The sequence below is a fragment of the Anastrepha ludens genome, chromosome 5 (genome assembly GCF_028408465.1).
Source record: "Anastrepha ludens isolate Willacy chromosome 5, idAnaLude1.1, whole genome shotgun sequence".
Taxonomy (NCBI): Eukaryota; Metazoa; Arthropoda; class Insecta; order Diptera; family Tephritidae; genus Anastrepha; species Anastrepha ludens.
In genome coordinates this window covers 33,226,296-33,244,410 of record NC_071501.1, presented here as the reverse complement: position 1 = coordinate 33,244,410, position 18,115 = coordinate 33,226,296, and the positions used below count along the sequence as shown (strand labels likewise).

At 37.2% G+C, this 18,115-nt stretch overlaps 1 protein-coding gene across 1 annotated transcript in view; it reads left to right on the top strand.

Moving 5' to 3' along the window:
• LOC128865231 (opioid-binding protein/cell adhesion molecule homolog) overlaps positions 1-18,115 on the top strand; it is a 283,912-nt gene that overhangs the window by 151,823 nt on the left and 113,974 nt on the right. Inside the window, exon 5 of the mRNA XM_054105356.1 lies at positions 13,718-13,846. Coding sequence (XP_053961331.1) covers positions 13,718-13,846 — 129 coding nt within the window. The remainder of the gene's footprint in view (positions 1-13,717; positions 13,847-18,115) is intronic.

Sequence of the window (18,115 nt, the reverse complement as noted above, 5' to 3'; positions counted from 1 at the left end):
TCGATCCATTTTTTGACTTCATCGTAATTACGGAAGTGCTGGTCAGCCAGGCCATGTTGCATCGATCGGAAGAGATAGTAATCGGATGGCGCAAGGTCTGGACTATACGGCGGGTGGGGTAGGACATCCCATTTGAGCGTTTCTAAGTATGTTTTGGCCACTTGTGCAACATGTGGCCGAGCATTGTCATGTTGCAAAATAACTTTGTCGTGTCTATCGGCGTATTGCGGCCGTTTTTCTCGCAGTGCTCGGCTCAAACGCATCAATTGTCGTCGGTAGACATCCCCCGTAATCGTTTCATTCGGTTTCAGTAGCTCATAATACACAACACCCAGCTGGTCCCACCAGATACACAGCATAACCTTCAGGCCATGAATATTCTGCGCCGACGTCGATGTTGAAGCATGGCCAGGGTATCCATACGTTGCCCGACGTTTTGGATTGTCGTAATGGACCCACTTTTCATCGCCAGTCACAATTCGATGCAAAAAACCCTTTCTTTTGTGCCGTTGAAGCAGTTGTTCGCATGCCATAAAACGGCGTTCAACGTCTCTTGGCTTCAATTCATACGGCACCCAATGGCCTACCTTTCGGATCATTCCCATGGCTTTTAAACGTTTGGAAATGGTTGATTGATCAACTCCCAAAGTTTTTGCAACCTCTTCTTGCGTTTGAGCCGGATCTTGATCGAGCAATTCCTCCAATTCGGTATCCATGAACTTTGGCGGCGCACCCTCGCGTTCTTCGTCTTCCAAGCCAAAATCACCACTTTTAAAGCGTGCAAACCACTTCTGGCACGTTCGCTCAGATAGAGCATGCTCACCATAAACTTCCACCAAGATACGATGACTTTCGGCTGCTTTTTTCTTCATATTAAAATAATGAAGAAGAATTCCCCGCAAAAACACATTATTTGGCACGAAATTCGACATTTTCAAGTGTGGTAAAAATATTGTTGTTTACGCTTCAAATAAAAAACTTATACTGACGTTTGTGCCTTACGACAGTAGCTCTCCAATGAATGTTTGGAAATGTGGATCGATGGAATAATAATCAAGTTACGCCATCTGTTGTAAAACCGCACGAACTTATAAATAGACCTATTAGTAGTAAAGCACAGGGTGAACGATATGAAATGTTACCTATTCAAAACACCAAAACTTTTTTGTGTGAAATTAGTTTTTATTGATTTGAAAGACAAAATTGCTCAAAAATGATTAGAATTTTAACATATATTCACTTTAGCTCGATATGACCACCTTTTGCCTTGACTATAGCCTTCAAACGGCACAAAAAATGATTTGCATGCTGCACGAATGTGATCATGACGTATTTTGGCCCATTCTCGTATAATCGCTTTTTTCAGCGCATCCATACTGGCATATTTTTTAGTCCTCACCTTGCTCTCCAAAATGGGCCAGATGGAATAGTCCATCGGATTTGCGCCTGGCAAAATTCGAAAGCCAATGTGTGGACGAAATGAATTGTGGAACATGATTTCTTAACCATTCTTGGTTCACACGAGCTTTATGAGACGGTGCCGAGTCCTGTTGGAACGTCTATGGTCTACGACCGAAATGTTTGCATGTCCACGGCTCTAAAGCAGCTCCTAAAACATTTTCCCGATAATAAGTCGCATTCACTTTGACACCAGGCTCGATAAAAACGATTGGAGAGCGTCCATCAGCGGTCACTGCGGCCCAAACCATTACTTGCGATGGGAAATGGCTTCGAGTGGCCATAAGTAGGCTCAAATTCTCGTATGAGCGTTCGGTCAAGTAAACACGATCGTTTTGAGTGTTTATGAACTGCTCAATTAGGAAATTTTTTTCATCAGAAAACACAATGTTAGGAAATTCGCCACGTTCGTGCAAGCGAAACAACTCCTTTGCTCTTTCGCACCGAACTTTTTTTGCTGGGGTGAAAGATCGTGTGCTTTTTGGAACTTGTAAGCCTTGACCTTGAGCTCATTTTTCAGTATGCCTCGAATGCTGTCTTTCAATATTTTCAGTTCTTTGGCCATTTTTCTTCCACTTCGACGTGGATTTCGTTTAACCCATTACTGCATAAAGTTTGTCCTTATACTTATAATGAATTTCTGTGAAAATTTCGGGTTATGGAGATCACATAAATCGAGTGGTGAAAGAAAAGTTACACATTTGTCTGTAGTTTGTTGTAAACAAGCCGTCCGATTTATCGAACGTTATGCATACCGGCACCTCAAGCTATCCCATGAGAAATAAAAAAAAACCGAATGCTTCTATATAAATTTATTTAAAATATTACTGAAAATGAAGAAATATAAAAAAATATATAAAATATATTTAGGTATTGGGCTCTACATGATACTTCATGAAACACTTAGGATGGAACCCTATTTCACATTTTTGGCATTTGTATTTTGATTTCCCACCACACTTATTTGCACAATGGCGTCCGGAATTTATTGGAACAATCCAATGGTTGAGGCAATCAAACCGTGTAGTGGACAATGGTGTAGCTGGTTTTCGTCCTTGATGGGGGGGTGTTCCGTGTGTCACAAGCAGAGTTCCACATACCTCCTAAATGCAAACAAGGACTCAGAGCCCTTATTACAGGAAACATCAACGAAATAGGCAAAAATTGGTCACCACCATTTCCTTATCCGCATCCTTGTACGCAAATTTGCAATCGCCTGATCGCATTTATCCACTCCACCCATACACTTATTATAGTTAGAAATTAAAGACGGTTGGGGGAGTGCAATTTTTGCTTTTTTCACGTGTGAACACCGCGTGGCAGTTGTCATTGTCATGTTTTTGAAATTGGTTGCGACCGTAACTACATTGTTATCAGATCTTGATTAGATTCCCTATTTGTATGAAAACGACGGAGTTCGCACTTAGTTCGCAATAACTTACGTCCTAAATGGTTCAAATTAGCATCGTGCTCTTCATCCGATTTATCACTGTCCTCATCTGTGACTTGGACTTCAAGTTCGATTGGTGGCTCTACGTAAATAATATTTTCATTGTTAATATTTCCATCATCGCTCTCCAAAAGGCTCAAAATTTCACCTACAGTCAATCTGGAAAACGCGAAAAATCAAACCACTTAGAGCCTGCTATGCATAAGGTTCGATATATCGGACGCCACAACTAAATACTACAGTAAATGTTTGATAATGAAGCAAACTTCACAATTTTTTATGTTTTGCTTACTAACACACTTATGCACTAATAACCACTTGTCACTAAAATTGTTTGCTAAAAATATACCAAATAAATTTAAAAAAATATTTTACCCTTTACGCGAAAAAGTCTGCTTGCAATCCGCCATACTGTAAAATTTAAAATAACGGGAACTTTTTACGAGGTGTCGACAAATGAAGGGTTGCCATTGTTGAAGAAATAGTTTTTTTTCGATTACAACCTTTAAGTCACCTCCACATCACACTTGCTTGATACAAATTTAATTTAACTCATGTCCGATATATCGAACGTTATGTTGTAATGGGTTAAGTCGAGTCTTCACTTTCCGAATCACTTCTGGCGTTGTTGGGGTTTTTTTTTTGGTCCAACTGCATAGTGTTTTGCAAAGCTATCAGTATCATTGTAACGTTTCATAGTGCGATACACAAATATTTTGTTCACTTTTATGTGACTGAGCTCACGAACAATGGATGGTTGTGATTTTCCAGCCAAATATAACGTTTGAACTCCATCACAGAAAAAAAAATTCTACAAAACTGAGACACAAATGCTATTGATGGCTTATAAACAATATATTGAGCTGTCATTAGAACAATTTTGACGTTGATGTCATGAGCTGTTTTACAGATACAAGCAGTGTGAAGTTGGTAACATTTCATATTGTTCACCCTGTAGTCATCGAACTTTGATATTATTTTTATACAAACTATGTATGTCACACACACGTATGTATGTATATAGACTCATTAAACGAAGAATTCGCAATGTATTTGCACACATCCATAAACACATATCAACAACTAGAAACTATCTATTGGAAGTTTTCGAAGTCGCACCACTCAATTGAATTCCCCAATTTCCCGTCATATAATACCCGCAAGGGCATGCATACATACATATATACATACATACATACATAATTAAATACAAATTTGCATATTCTCAATAACACTAACATACAGATTACGAGTACTATCCAAATAATCTCCCTAAGCTTAAGTATGTTCTTCTTTCTCACTTCCTTGTACACTTAGTATTCACTTATACACATATACATACACAGTTATGTACATATTTATATTAGTTATACTAGTTCATCACTAAATATACATATATAAGGTATATCTCGTCCCTCTCCTTTTCCTCTATGTTAAATCTTTTTTCTCTCTCGCGGAACGAAAATATCCAAAATGTTTGCATGGCCTTGAAATTTTACTCTACATTCTCGCTCGTCCAGCGACGTCTAAGAAGTTGCACTTTAAAAATTAAATATAATAATTAATAAACAAATAGTAAAAAATGTACAAGATTTTATGAATCTTTTATTATAAGCACACGTATATGTGTATACAATTGTAACTAACAATTTAGGTATTCTAAATGTATTTCTACGCTTAATTTATCACTCATGTGAATTTTCTAAGTATAAAAATTTATTTAATTTTTGCCTTTTAAATCGCTTTTTATTTCCATGTCACTTAAATCATCATTTAAGTGTAATTAAAATACCAAATTATTGACTTTTTACCCTTTTGCAGTATATATTACGGGTCGTCACGCCTTTTGTGATGGTTTTTCCCATTGACTTGCTAATTAAAACCAGATGTTATTTAATGAAAAATTAATACAACTAAAAACTCTTTTCATTCAAACCATTTAAAAAGCTTATTTTCGCCACTTTTTGAAATTTATTTAACTTTAATTGCTTTGTGTGAAAAATATTGTGAATTTAGCATTGAATTTGGTGAAAGGCATTGTCGATATGCCAGCTGGCTAGTTGGGCTTTTGTTGACACTTTGAAAATTATAGTTATCACATACGAACATTATCTGCGACAGGTTAAATTAATGTAGGTTTTATTATGGCATAATTAGAGACATAAAATCAATTAATATTGTAGATATGACAAAAGAAGCTCAGTGTGTGAGAGGCATACTGCGAAAAAATAGTTGGTGAAACGAAACATACCTGTAGCAACATTTTCAAGTAATGTAGGGAATAAATAATTTTAAATGGCAACCAATTGTGGCGCTATGAGATAATTTAAAAAGTAACGAAAGGTAAATAAAGCGTTTGTTTCAAACCCAAAACTGGGCTCATTTTAATCAAACTTTCAAACTTTTTACTCAGAATTTCTAAAAAAAAATGTCGGTTATGCAGTTATAGTACTCTGAATTCTGGTATAGCAAAGTGCAAGTTTCATGTGGTTATAACATTGCGTTAATTTTTTAAAATTTTTTCTGAAGACGGTGTTCGGTGTTTTCTTCCATATAAAAGAAATGTTGAGTAGGCGTTAAATGAAGAATATGCACAGACCGCGTCAGAAATAAATGCTCAAAAATCTGTGTGATTTTTGATCTACTTCAAACCTACACTTTATTAAACCAAAATCCAATAATCTATAAAACTACGTACCCGAAATTTTTCTAAAAATTCCGAGTAAGAACTTTAAAGCTTTAATGAAAATTTGCCAAATTTTTAAAAATTGCATATAAAGTTTGAAACTTTGCACTATATGGTAGTTGTTGTAGTAAAAACCATATTTTTATAAGAAAATAATTGAAATTACAAAATAAAACAACGAATAGTTATATTGTAAAATTTATCTAGGCGATAATGGTGTATGGATTTGAATTATTTTATAACCCAAGCAAATTCATTCAGTTTTAGAGTATCCAAATAAAATTTATCCAAAAAACTCGCACATTTCTAAGTATCTGTAGCAGGGATGGCCTAACTTGTCTTCCCTACCTGGTGAGTTACAACTCTGACTGGTTATGTTGTACTCCAATAATATCCTTGCCAATCAGCCAATGACCCAGTGCTAAAAGACCAACCATCGATAAAATTCGAAATCATTGCACTTTTGTTTGCTTTTTTAAAGTCTAAGGTCCGGACTAACTCATTACAGATTTTGTTACAAGAAATTTAACTTAAGTCCGTGAAATACAACCGCCTCTACTCTGCATGTAGTAATTACTGTCTGACTCTTTGAAAATTTTGCAATAGTCGCTGGGGCAACCGCGCAAACACAAGACATTCGTTAAGTCTGAAAAGCTCAAAGCCCTCAGATTTGAAGAATCAATAAGCAAACTTTCGTGCCTAGTTCAAAGCTTTTGATTCAAAAAGTATGGATTATAGTCAGCCTAGTAATCGGGACGCCAACCTGATTATTTTTGCTAAGATATAATTTGTCTCCGCCTAACTAACGAACCATCAGTAATAATCATATAGATGACCGATCTGTACATTCAGGCTATCAGCCCCAAATAAAAACCTCTAGCCATTGATCAGTTACTAGATAGCAATGACGAACGATTAATTATTGTTATCCACTACCACTTCCAGCATACCTACAGAATTACTTACGAAGCCGTAAACTCGTATATCAAACACAAGAGGGTTCGTGTTGTGTAGATGTCATATCCGGAGAGGCACAAGGATGAATACTCGGTCCCGACTTGTGGAACAGTAGTTATGGGGAGATATTCCCTAAAGAAATGCCCGATAGTACCTTTTTAATCGTATACGCAGACGATATCGCAGCAGTAATCACAGCACGAAACCTTAAATAAGCTCGTAGAAAACTTAACCAGGCAATGATACGAACACAAACGTGGCTAGATTCCCGTGGTCTCAAATTAGCCACAGACAAAACGGAGCTAAGACTTCTAACCACGAAACACATCGCGCTAGAAGTTAGCTTGCAAACTTGCTCAAATACGCTCACCACATAAAGGTAGCTAAAGTAGGCAGTAAACGGCATAAGACTGGACTCAAGGCAAACTTTCTGGTCCCAAATAAAACACGCAGCAAGGAAAGTCGCTCAGATGGCATCTCTACTCAGAGGACTGAGAGCAAATATAGGAAGTCCAACCCAAAAGAAACGGGAGATAATGATGGCTACCATGCTCTCCGTTCTCTTATACGGAAGCATCGGAACAACGAACGGCAGCCCGCACAGTATTAGGACCAGCTGTGCAAGTAATAAGCGGTTCAATACCGATATACTTATAAGATTTTGAGAGCAAAACGTTATGGGCAATAAAGAAAGAGGGGATGGAAGAAAGAATTAGCAAACCTGCAGCGCGTGAGTAAGAAACGAAACGCTAAGGCTATGGCAAGACCGTTGGATTAACGAAATACGCGGCAGATCTGCGGCTAGGCGAATAAAAGTCGTTGCTTCAAAGTACAGCAGGAGCTTCCTTAAAGTCAATTTTTATACAACCCAAATGCTTTCGAGGCACGGGTATTTCCAGAAGTACCTGTACAGAATAAGGAAAAGCGAAGACCCCTCATGCATACAAGGGGATGCCGCCGAAGATGACCCTGAACACACATTCCTTTAATACACACGTTGGGAGCAAGAATGTCGAATGCTGGAGAATGCAGTCGGTCACTTAGCCACTAAAAATGTAATCAACAAGATGTTAGGTTAGGTAAGGTTGGTATGATTACCCAAGGAATGAGCTCACTTGGACGAAGAAAAATGGATTGGTCCTTTGTGATACCATTATGAAGGAGGTGAGGTGAAAGAGAAAGACCGATAGGATACAGGGAGAGGGAGGGGTTTACGAACGATGACTACGCTGCATTTGCGTCAACCGCTTTGTGCTGCTGATGAAATTCATCAGATTTTTAATGTCCGCGCCAGCTATATCAGCAGGCGTAGCAAAGAAGTAAGAGCCAAGATGCCTGGATCTTAGCCCCGCCAGAGCAGGGCAGCTAAGGAGAAGATGCTGAGATGATTCCACCTCATCCTCCCTACATCCAGCGCAAAAAGGAATATAGATGATTCAAAGTCTCTGCAGTCACTCTCTGCATTCCTCGCGCATAGTGACCTGTGAGAAAACCCACGAGATTCGAGAGCTGATATTTTTTCAACCTCAGAAGCTCGCCCGAGCGCCCTCGGTACACACGTGGCCAGAAGGATTTTGCGACTTTATAAGTTTGTGTACTTGCCCAACGCTCGCTGAGTTGGCGCGATGCACTTATTTCCAGGAGAAGACCGTAGGTAGTCAGGGGGATGCCAGTTCTTTCCTTTCGCGGGGAAATCACCTCACATGTCCCTTGTCTGGCCAGCTCATCTGCTAACAGTTTCCCGCAATGACGCTGTGACCAGGAACGCAGATGAGGTTTATGCCAAAGAATTCGGAGGGAGTCCAAAATGACCAGTTTCAAATGCACCGTCACTGACCCGAGGGCCCTTATTGCCGCTTGGCTGTCGGAGTAAATATTTACTTTTTTGACTGTTAGTCCGCATGTGAGCAACCTCTCAGCTGCCTCCTTGATTGCGGCTACCTCTGCCTGGAACACACTGCAGTGGTCCGGTAACCTGAATTTGAGTCTAATGGGAAGCTCCTCGCAAAAGACTCCTCCACCAACCTTTCCTTCCAACTTCGATCCATCCGTGAACAAGTTTACCAGGCCCTGCCCGCCAGTGTAGCCCCCCGTCCACTCTTCCCTTGACGGAATATGAGTGGAGAAGGTTCCGGTTGGACTAAACGAGGGTATACAGTGATCCGTTGACAGAGGGATGAACTCGACGTTTTTAAGGATGCTTGAGTGCCCATAAGTGAGGTTGAGCTTATAGCGCGAGCCCCTCAGGCTGATTGCGGTACGTATGGCGGCAATTCTGCCTGCGATGTCTACGAGTACCATATTTAACATTGACAAGATGCTAAGTAGCGGGGAAACGTGGGAGATCATCAGTGGTAATGTAATGAGGAAGATGGAACGCCATTCTGAACTAATGCGAAACCTGCTTCAGGGTAGGCGACGGGGGTAACGATAGGGAGTTTTTCAGTCCACATACCATTTTTCTTCCGCGAACAAAAACAAAAAACAAAAAACAAAAAATCTATTATCTATTACCTAAAATTAAAATACCCAACTCTGTAGTACAAATTATCAACTCTGTAGTCATATGACACAATAAAGAAATTTTTAAATTATGCGTTCAGTTTAGTATTTAAAACGCAGTTAGTAAATCGCATATTTATCTTAAATCGACTTAGGCTACTATGGCATGCGACCACAGAATTAGTAAATAAGGATTATGGTGAAATTTACAATTCAAAACTTTTTATTGACTACCTTACTAAATTACGAAATACTATATACCCGTAACGAATTACTCTGCAACACCACTTCATCACATTCGCAATTCGAGTTCACGCAACACAACAACACCGGCCGCAGTGAAAGCTTGCACTGAGCAACACTTGAATACCCATGCATGCGTAATAACAGCAAACGTAGGAATTTATGTGCATGCATACATTTAATTTCCTCCCCAAAATTATTTGAAGTGCTTTATGTATTATTCAGTAATTAAATAGTTTTGCATTAATATCTAAAATTGTATGAAATTTTTGTTCAAAACTTTTCCTTTGTTTGCCAATGAAAGGGAACTCAACGAACTGCTGCAATATTCCCTATTGTTCGTTAGCCTTGCAATGAATTTACCATGAACCGGAAATGGATCAATAGAAAATGCATCGATGAATTTATTTTGCATTTAACATGAATGCCATTCCATATTGGTGGACGATAGACGCAAATGGATTGTTAATGGCTTATTGATTAGGAATTTTATTTTTTTTGCATTTGAATGCAGCCGGCTATGCAATTATTAGTTGGCTCGCCTCATTTGAAGTGATGTTTTTTGGGTGTTTCTTTAAAAGCGTGTAAAATGGAAACGGAAAAAGATTTTACTTTTGTTTTGAGTATTTTATTTTCTGATTTACTGTTAAAATATATTTTGTTTTTTGGCCATATAAGATTCGTTCAAAAGTTGTCAGCCTTTAAAAAATGGTCTTTCAATAAAAGGTATATCGACACGGATTCCGTGACTCACAGGTGCTTGCAATCAAAAGGATAAAAAGCCAAAAAAAAATACTGAAAACAAAAATAATTTTTTTTTTTTATTTCCGTTTTACAAGCTTTTAAAGATACACCCAAAAAACTCCCCATTTAATGAAATGAGGGCTTTAATCTATAACCACCAGATCCCTTAGCATTAGCATTGGCCATAACTTCGAGTTTCACTTCCTCGACAGGACCTACAAAGAAGCTAATACCACCTTCGAGAGATTCCAATCGTCACAGGGGGTTCAGAAATGGACACTAGAAACAGATATTATACTCTATCCAGCAAATATTATTAAGTGGAGTTTCTTTTCTACGACCACCGCAGCTTTTTTTTAACCCAGATCCCTTAAGATCTCAGTCGGACAGGCATCAAAGCTCCAAGATCGGTTACGGTTTTTTCGGGTAAATGTGGAAGTAGGGTGAGAAAGAATATGAGGCGGGACTTGGAAAATTTAGCACAAGATACAAATCTTTGCAAATTAAATAGCAAATTATAACAGCTAACTAGAGCTCATGAACTAATACGGAATCTAGTGAAGGTTCACGTTCACCTAGATCAACGCACCTTAAATAAGGAGCACGAGGCATGCTCTGGCTCTCAAAAACAGCTTGCCTGGGAATGTTACGATGAGAGAGAGACAAAATTCATTCAACACTTGCTTTGCCAATACACCGCACTTCCAATATTACGCTTCGATTTCTGGGCCACAAGTTCTCGGAGCGAGGGCTGATTTGATGCGCCAAAAGATCGGAAAATTTGAAGGTAATTTAAGGAAGTGCTTCTGGCGCATCGCAACGGGCATCTGTGGCCGTCGAGGAAACTCTTTCTAGGAGCATATCGTGTGGACTAAATTAAATTTACTAAAACAAAATTTTCTTTCATAAAAGTAGGGAAAGATTTTGTCTAAGAAGCGAGAAGTGTAACATAGCAAACAACAACAAAACTCATAGACGGATTAGTAGAGTAGGCAAAATATTTATGCTGTTAAAAAATTGAATGCACCTCCGATGGTTATTTACGAAAGTAGTGATTTAGGCGGTAAATAATTATTAAAAAAATTTGTTTTCAATAAGAAAATGTTAATAAAATAGGGAGATTAATTTTACTTTATTTTTTTTTTTTTTTTGTTTTATGAGAAATTAAGCGAGGCAATCGGTAGTAGTGTTATGCGGGTGGATCAAAACGGCACAGAAAGCTTGCAATGGGGAAAAAAATTTAATCAAGAAATAATTTCATTCAAAAATAGTATTTAATATTTTTTTTGTTTTTTTTTAAGAATGCTACACAAATTGCTCAAAAATACCATAAAATTTGCCAAGCGAAAAAATAAATAATTTAATTTAAATTTTTTTTTTTATTTATTAATTATCTTTTTTAAATTTCTTAAATTTTTCTTTATTATTAAAAAAAAATTCATTCGAAAAGTTTCTATCTAAACATATTTTTTTTTGTTTTGAGAAATAAGCAAGACAATACTCAAACATTTCAAAAATGACAAAATAATTAAATTAATAACAAAAGTTGTAAAAAAATTCGTTAAACAATATTTTCTTTTTTAAGAAAATAAATCGATGAAAGTGCTCGAAATGAGGCAAACTATTTATTAAAAACAACTTCATTAAACAAATTTGTATCAAAAAAATGTTTCAATATTTTTTTTTAAATAAGCAAAATACTGCAAATTTTGCAAAGCGACAAAATAATTACGTTTAAGAAAATGGTTTAGTTATTGTGGTAAAAAAATGTTTTAATTAAATTTTTTCTTTAATATTTCTCTTTTGGGAAACCAAAAAATGGAAGTGCTCAAAATGAGACAAGAGAATTAAACAAATTCTAATTAAAGGATTTTCAATTTTTCAGTTTTTATATTCAGAAATTAGCAAGTCCGTCGATACGCTCAAAGGTGCTCCAAAATTTGCAAAGCGAAATATAATTAAATTAAAAGCATTTTTAAAAAAATTCTTTAAATATAATAATATATTCTTTTTGTAAGGAAATAAAGCAGTGAAAGTGCTTGAAATGGGGCAAAGTAATTATTAAAAAAAAAATGCATTAAAAAAGTGTTTATCAAAACCGTGTTTTAATTTTTTTTCTCTTTGAGAAATAAGCAAGACAGTCGAGACACTCAAACTTACTGCATAATTTGCAAAGCGACAAAATAATTAATTAAAAAAAAATGTTGGTAAAAAATTATAGTAAACAAATTTTTAAATAAGACAAAATAATTAAAAAACAAATTTTAACTAAAAGAGTTTCAATTAAAAAAAAATGTTTTTTTATTTTTTTAAGAAATAAGCAAGTCACTCGGGACGCTCAAAAATATCCAAAAATTTGTAAACCTAAAAAACTAATGAAATAAAAAGCCTTTGGTATACAAATTTTTGTATATCAATGGAGGTGGCTAAAAATGGCAAAAAAAGCTTTCAGCAAGTTAAAAATTAAAAAAAAATTACTGAAGAATTGGCGAATGCTATTAGAAAAAAAACTTTTTACATAATTTGGCGTTTATGCACAGAGATTCATACCTGGGCACTTCTTAATAGTAGTCACGCACCAATCATTCAACTACGGCGGCCGCCAGAGAATATAAGGTACGCGGAAATAACTGGTGGTCATCTACGTAGACGAACGTGCTCTCTGCTGTCCAACTAGCGAACATCATGCACATACAACTCTACAGCATTCTATGCAGTTGCTATCACTGCTGTGAGAGCCAACTCAGTTAACAGCGAACATCATACGCATCGCTCGCAGTTGCTATGCAAGTCTGAGTCGACTGCTGTGAGAGCGAACAGAGCAGTTAACAGCAACTAGCAATTAAGTGTGAAGTTCATCTTCATCCGATTAGATTTTAGATGAAGCAGATAAGACAAAAGTGCAAGCCTTCGAACAAAAAGTACTCAGAAGAATTTTCGGAGCTATCAAAGATCATGGCGAGTGGCGGATAAGATGGAACGACGAGTTAGATCAACTGATAAAGCGTAAATATTATACGTTTCATCAAAGCGCAGCAGTTAAGATGGCTGGGTCACATTACAAGAATGGACGGTACGAGGGCGCAGAAGAAAATCGTAGAAGCCAGAGCATTCAACACTAGAGCAAGAGGACCGAGGAACTAGAGAACACCGTCAAAAAACTTAGGATAACGAACTGGAAAAAAGTCGCAAGCGTTCGAGACGTAACGAGGTCCACGTGCAGCAGGCCAAAGCCCACAAAGAGCTGTAGAGCCAAAAGATGATAGTTTGAATATCAAAAACCTTATAAACTAAAGTTCCAAACTTTGCATGAAATTTATAAAAATTTGGCAAATTTCAGAAAAATTGTCATCACGACTTTTAACTTTTTAATCAAAATTTTTAGTAAATTTCTGGGTATGCAGTTTCATTTTTATAGCCCATTCAATTTAAGTAGAATAAAATATAAGCTTGAAGTCAAATTTCAAAACAAATGAAGGTTTCTGACTTAAATTTTATAAAAAATGAACGAAAAAAATTTAGCCTGAAAATATTGCGAATATAATAAAGAGGTGAAAGTGACTTAATTATATGAGCGCAAGTGGATGTGTTTCTAAAATCTAAATCAAATATGCACTTAACAAATTCTATTTCAGTTCTAAAAGCCGCAACTTTTCTTTCTACTTGTATATTTTCAGTTATTGCCTACAATGGCTCCTACTTAACCATTTCGAAGGTGAAGCGCTTGAATATGGGCGCCTATTTGTGCATCGCTTCCAATGGCATTCCACCGACGGTCAGCAAGCGAGTAATGCTAATTGTGCACTGTGAGTAATTACAAAATATAACTACATTCATATATATATATATATTGCATGTATGTAAGTGTCAGCTATATACTATGTAGGTATGTTTATGTTTGCAGCAAAAGGGTATTTATAGCGAGATAAAATTAGCATTTCAAAAAAATACTCGCTAATAAATGCTATAGAGGGTGTCCAATAATGTTCAATATTGAGAATTTAATGCCATTTCTTATGTATTAGTCATGCAGCATCTTCATATGTACATTCGACATGCCGATAACTTTCTTAAAAAATTAATAAATAACAATAGCTGACAATTTAGTGTTAGCTCTTTCACCTAACAAATGGTGACTTCACATGAAATATGAGGAAAGTATCAGCTTTTGATAAAGTACGCTGTGCTACAAGAATTCTGGAATGCCTCCCGCGGCTATTCGTCAACAAAAAGAAATTAAAAAACTTAAGGAAAGACTTCCTAATTCCTATTGGAAATAGAGAATCATTGAATGAGCGCATATAAATCCTTACGGAGGGTTGAGGAGCAGCGCTAAATAAAGCCTGTCCTAAGAAATGACAGCAGAAGACAGTTTAATAGAGCGAAAGCAACACGAGAGTGTACAGACTGCGACTGCTATTACAGTAAGCTAAGAATTTATAAAAACGAAGACAGGAAAGTGAAAAGGTATGGTTGGAGAACGTTTTGTGGAGAAATCGAAGAACCCCAGAGGCATCTTGACTGCGTAAAATCCTTTCAAAAAATCACTATTACTCCGGATACCTCCAAAGACGGAATAAGAGTTGGACTATCTCGAGTGAGGAAACTTTAAAGTTACTAGTGGACACACTTTGGGTGCTGGCAATAAACTCCTTGCTAAAGAGCCTAAAGGAGAGAGCACAGCACGTCGTAGCCTGTGCGGATAATGCTGCAATGGTAGTAAGAGGGAAATTTTCCTATACACTTTGTGAAATCATGCAAGATTTACTAAATATGGTCAAAAGCAAATGGGCTAAGCGTCAACTCTAACAAAACTGAATTTAACTTATTTACTAGGAAACATAGAATTCCAGAAATAACTTCTCCGACTTTAGGCGGTACCGCACTGTCATGTAATGATGAGGCTAGCTATTTAGTTCTAATATTAGATAGAAAACTAAGATGGAAGTCAAATGTCGAAAAAAGAGTAAAACGAGCGACAATAGCACTCTACTCTAGTAAACAGCCAATAAGACTAAGTTGGGGTATTTCCGCATCTACAGGGTTGGATTGAAAAGTAATGAGCTTTATTTTTTTAAGCAGTTTTACCAGAGAATGTTAATGCAATTTAAAGAACACACTCGAGCTTGACTTGTTTACAGTAGCACAGAAAACAAACTATGTGACATATCACGCTGAAATTTGCCATGTAAGCTTATAACAGTCCTACCAAAAAACAAAAAATTTATTTTTGCCATATGTCATCCACGGACCGTTTTGTTGATAACGTCTCGTTCATATTTGAGCAGAAGGTATACATAATATACAATATTCCAACTTTGATTGAACAAGTGAGGTAACTTAATTGTTTATTTATTTCGAGTATGCATCAGTAAGTTCTGAACCAAAGTGGTGAATAAACATTGTGAAAGATTTCAGAGGTCTGGCCAAGATTAAACCGTTAACAGGCTCTCACTGATTTAAAGGAAACAGCTAATTAGCTGACGTAACCGAGGTCATGACTGCGGTTTGTTTACGAAAATTCTGAGCTTCTTTTGGTGGTATACGAAAAAGATCGAAATAGTTTCCGCGCATGTTGCTCCGTTCTCGTCTAAACAACGACTTATTGAACGAGTGAATATATGTAAATTGAACGGGCAGCATTCTGCCTCCGAGTACCCAGTGACGTAGCGGCCGCGGGGACTGGCTCAATTTCGTTTTCTACCATAGCTAAAGGTCAAACTTTGTAACCCATCATCTTTCTTGAATAAAGCCAAGTATAGAATATGACTTATGATATCTGTTCCTAAACTACTGATAACAGTTCCTAAAATTATGGTGAAGCCAGTTTTATCACACCATGCCTTGACGTTATTGAGGTCTGATTGGATATGACACGAGTCGGATTAACTTGAAATTAGCCTAACAAATTTTAAGTCTTCTGCATACAAAAGAAATTTTGAAAGTTCACAACACTCAAATATACCACCAATAAACATGATGAACACTAATGAACCCAAAATACTGCCTGAGACGATCCACGTCAAAGACGTTCAAAACAGCAGCAACACCAGAAATCGTAGAAAGAATGCAGGATGTTGTAGTGGAAAATCGTCAAGCCACTAAAAGAGATTTAGCAGAAGCCCTAGGCATCTCATTGGATTTCAGAAAGCTGTGCGCACAATGGGTGCCGCATTCGCTAACAATGGAACAAACGCACATTCGAATGCGACTTTTTCAACAACATTTAGAGCGTTTTCGAAAGGATAAAGTGGATTTTGTGCAACCATTCATGACTATGGATGAGACTTGGGTCCATCACCATTAACCCTAATTAAAACAAGAGGCTAAAGAATGATATAAACCTGGTTCTTCGACTCCGAAACCAGTTAGTATACAGAACTCGGCCAAGAAGGCGTTAGTTTCAGTTTTTCGAGATGCGAAAGGAGTTTTGTTTGCGGATTACTTGCGAACTGGTAAAATAATAAATATTATTGGAATCTCTTAAACCCGCTGTAAAAAAAAATTTGTGAAAAACACCCAGTTTATAAAATAAAATAATTCTTTTTTACCAATACAATCACAAGAGCATTGTGACAAAGGCAAAAATCCATGAACTAAGATTCAAATTGTCAGAGCATCACTAGATTTGGCCATTAGCAGCTTCCATCCGCTTTCAAACATAAAAACGCATGCGTGTAAAGCGTTTTTGCCCAAATGATATGGTTACAACAGTTGTGGAAGCGTATTTTGCAGACCTTCTTGACTTTCACTTCAGAGATGGAGCTCATAAATTGGAAACTTGTTGGAACAAGTGTGTTGACGTTCAGGGCGCCTATACTGAATAATAAAATGTATTTCAAACCATAAAATTCTTCTTATCGGACCGCGAAACTTATTGAACAACCTAGTAGTTAATTCACAAAGTTTTCGTGAGAGAAGACCCATCGTGAAATATTCTAGAGAAAATATTTGTAGAACTTTTCAGCCCTCTAAATTCTTCTTTAACATAATCGGTGCTCAGGAAGTTGGAAAGTAGAGGTACACCGCAAGGTGGAGTCCTCTCACCGTTTCTATGGAATGCAGTTGTAAATAAACTTCTGTTAATATTGGAATCGATGGGCTGTAAGTTGATAGCTTACGCCGATGATGTTGTCATTGCTGTCTCTGGTAAATTTGTATCTACATTAAGAGACCTAATACAAAATGCTCTAGACATACTTTCTAGGTAGGCAGAAAAGTGTGGTCTAGGAGTAAACCCAGACAAAACACAACTCATATTGTTCACTAGAAAACACAGAATCCCTCAGCTAAGTCCAATTATGCTCAAGGGGGAAGCTCTTGTGATTTCGGAAGAAACCAAGTACTTGGGACTAAACATAGAAAGGAAACTGACTTGGAAGTCAAACATCTTAGAAAGAGTCAGGAAAGCGAACCTAGCCTTTATGCCTGTAAGGGAGCTTTAGGTAAGGCCTGGGGAATTAAACCTAAGGTTGCTCATTGGCTTTACACTGCTGTCATCAGACCCATTCTTCTATATGGAAATGTTGTCTAGTGGTGTGCTATGCAGAAAAAAAACCTATTCTAATTTATTGAATAAGGGGTAGAGATTAGCGGAATTAGCAATATGTGGCGTCATGAAAACCACGCCATCCATGGCTTTGGATATCATACTACATCTGCCACCCCTAGATCTCTTCTCCAAATACTCAGCGGCTTTAGGGCTCAAAGCGAGCTCACAATGGAAGACTGTCACAAATGGACATTCAACCATCTTAGACTCCTACACGGACATACCCAGTGACTGTGATTATCACCCTCCCATTCTCTGCTTCGAAAGGAATTTCCTAATGAAAATCCCTTCTAGACTGGAATGGTTTGGAGAAGATCCAACACCCAACACACCCGTTAAGATCTACACGGACGGGTCTAAATGGACACCGGTGTAGGAGCAGGGTTATTTTGCGAAGAGCTTTCTATTAGTGAATCCTTTAAACTACCGGATCACTGTAGTGTTCAAGCGGAAATAAACTCTATTCATGAAGCCTTAAAATGGCTAAAGATAAACAAAATATCATCAACGGATATCTGCATTA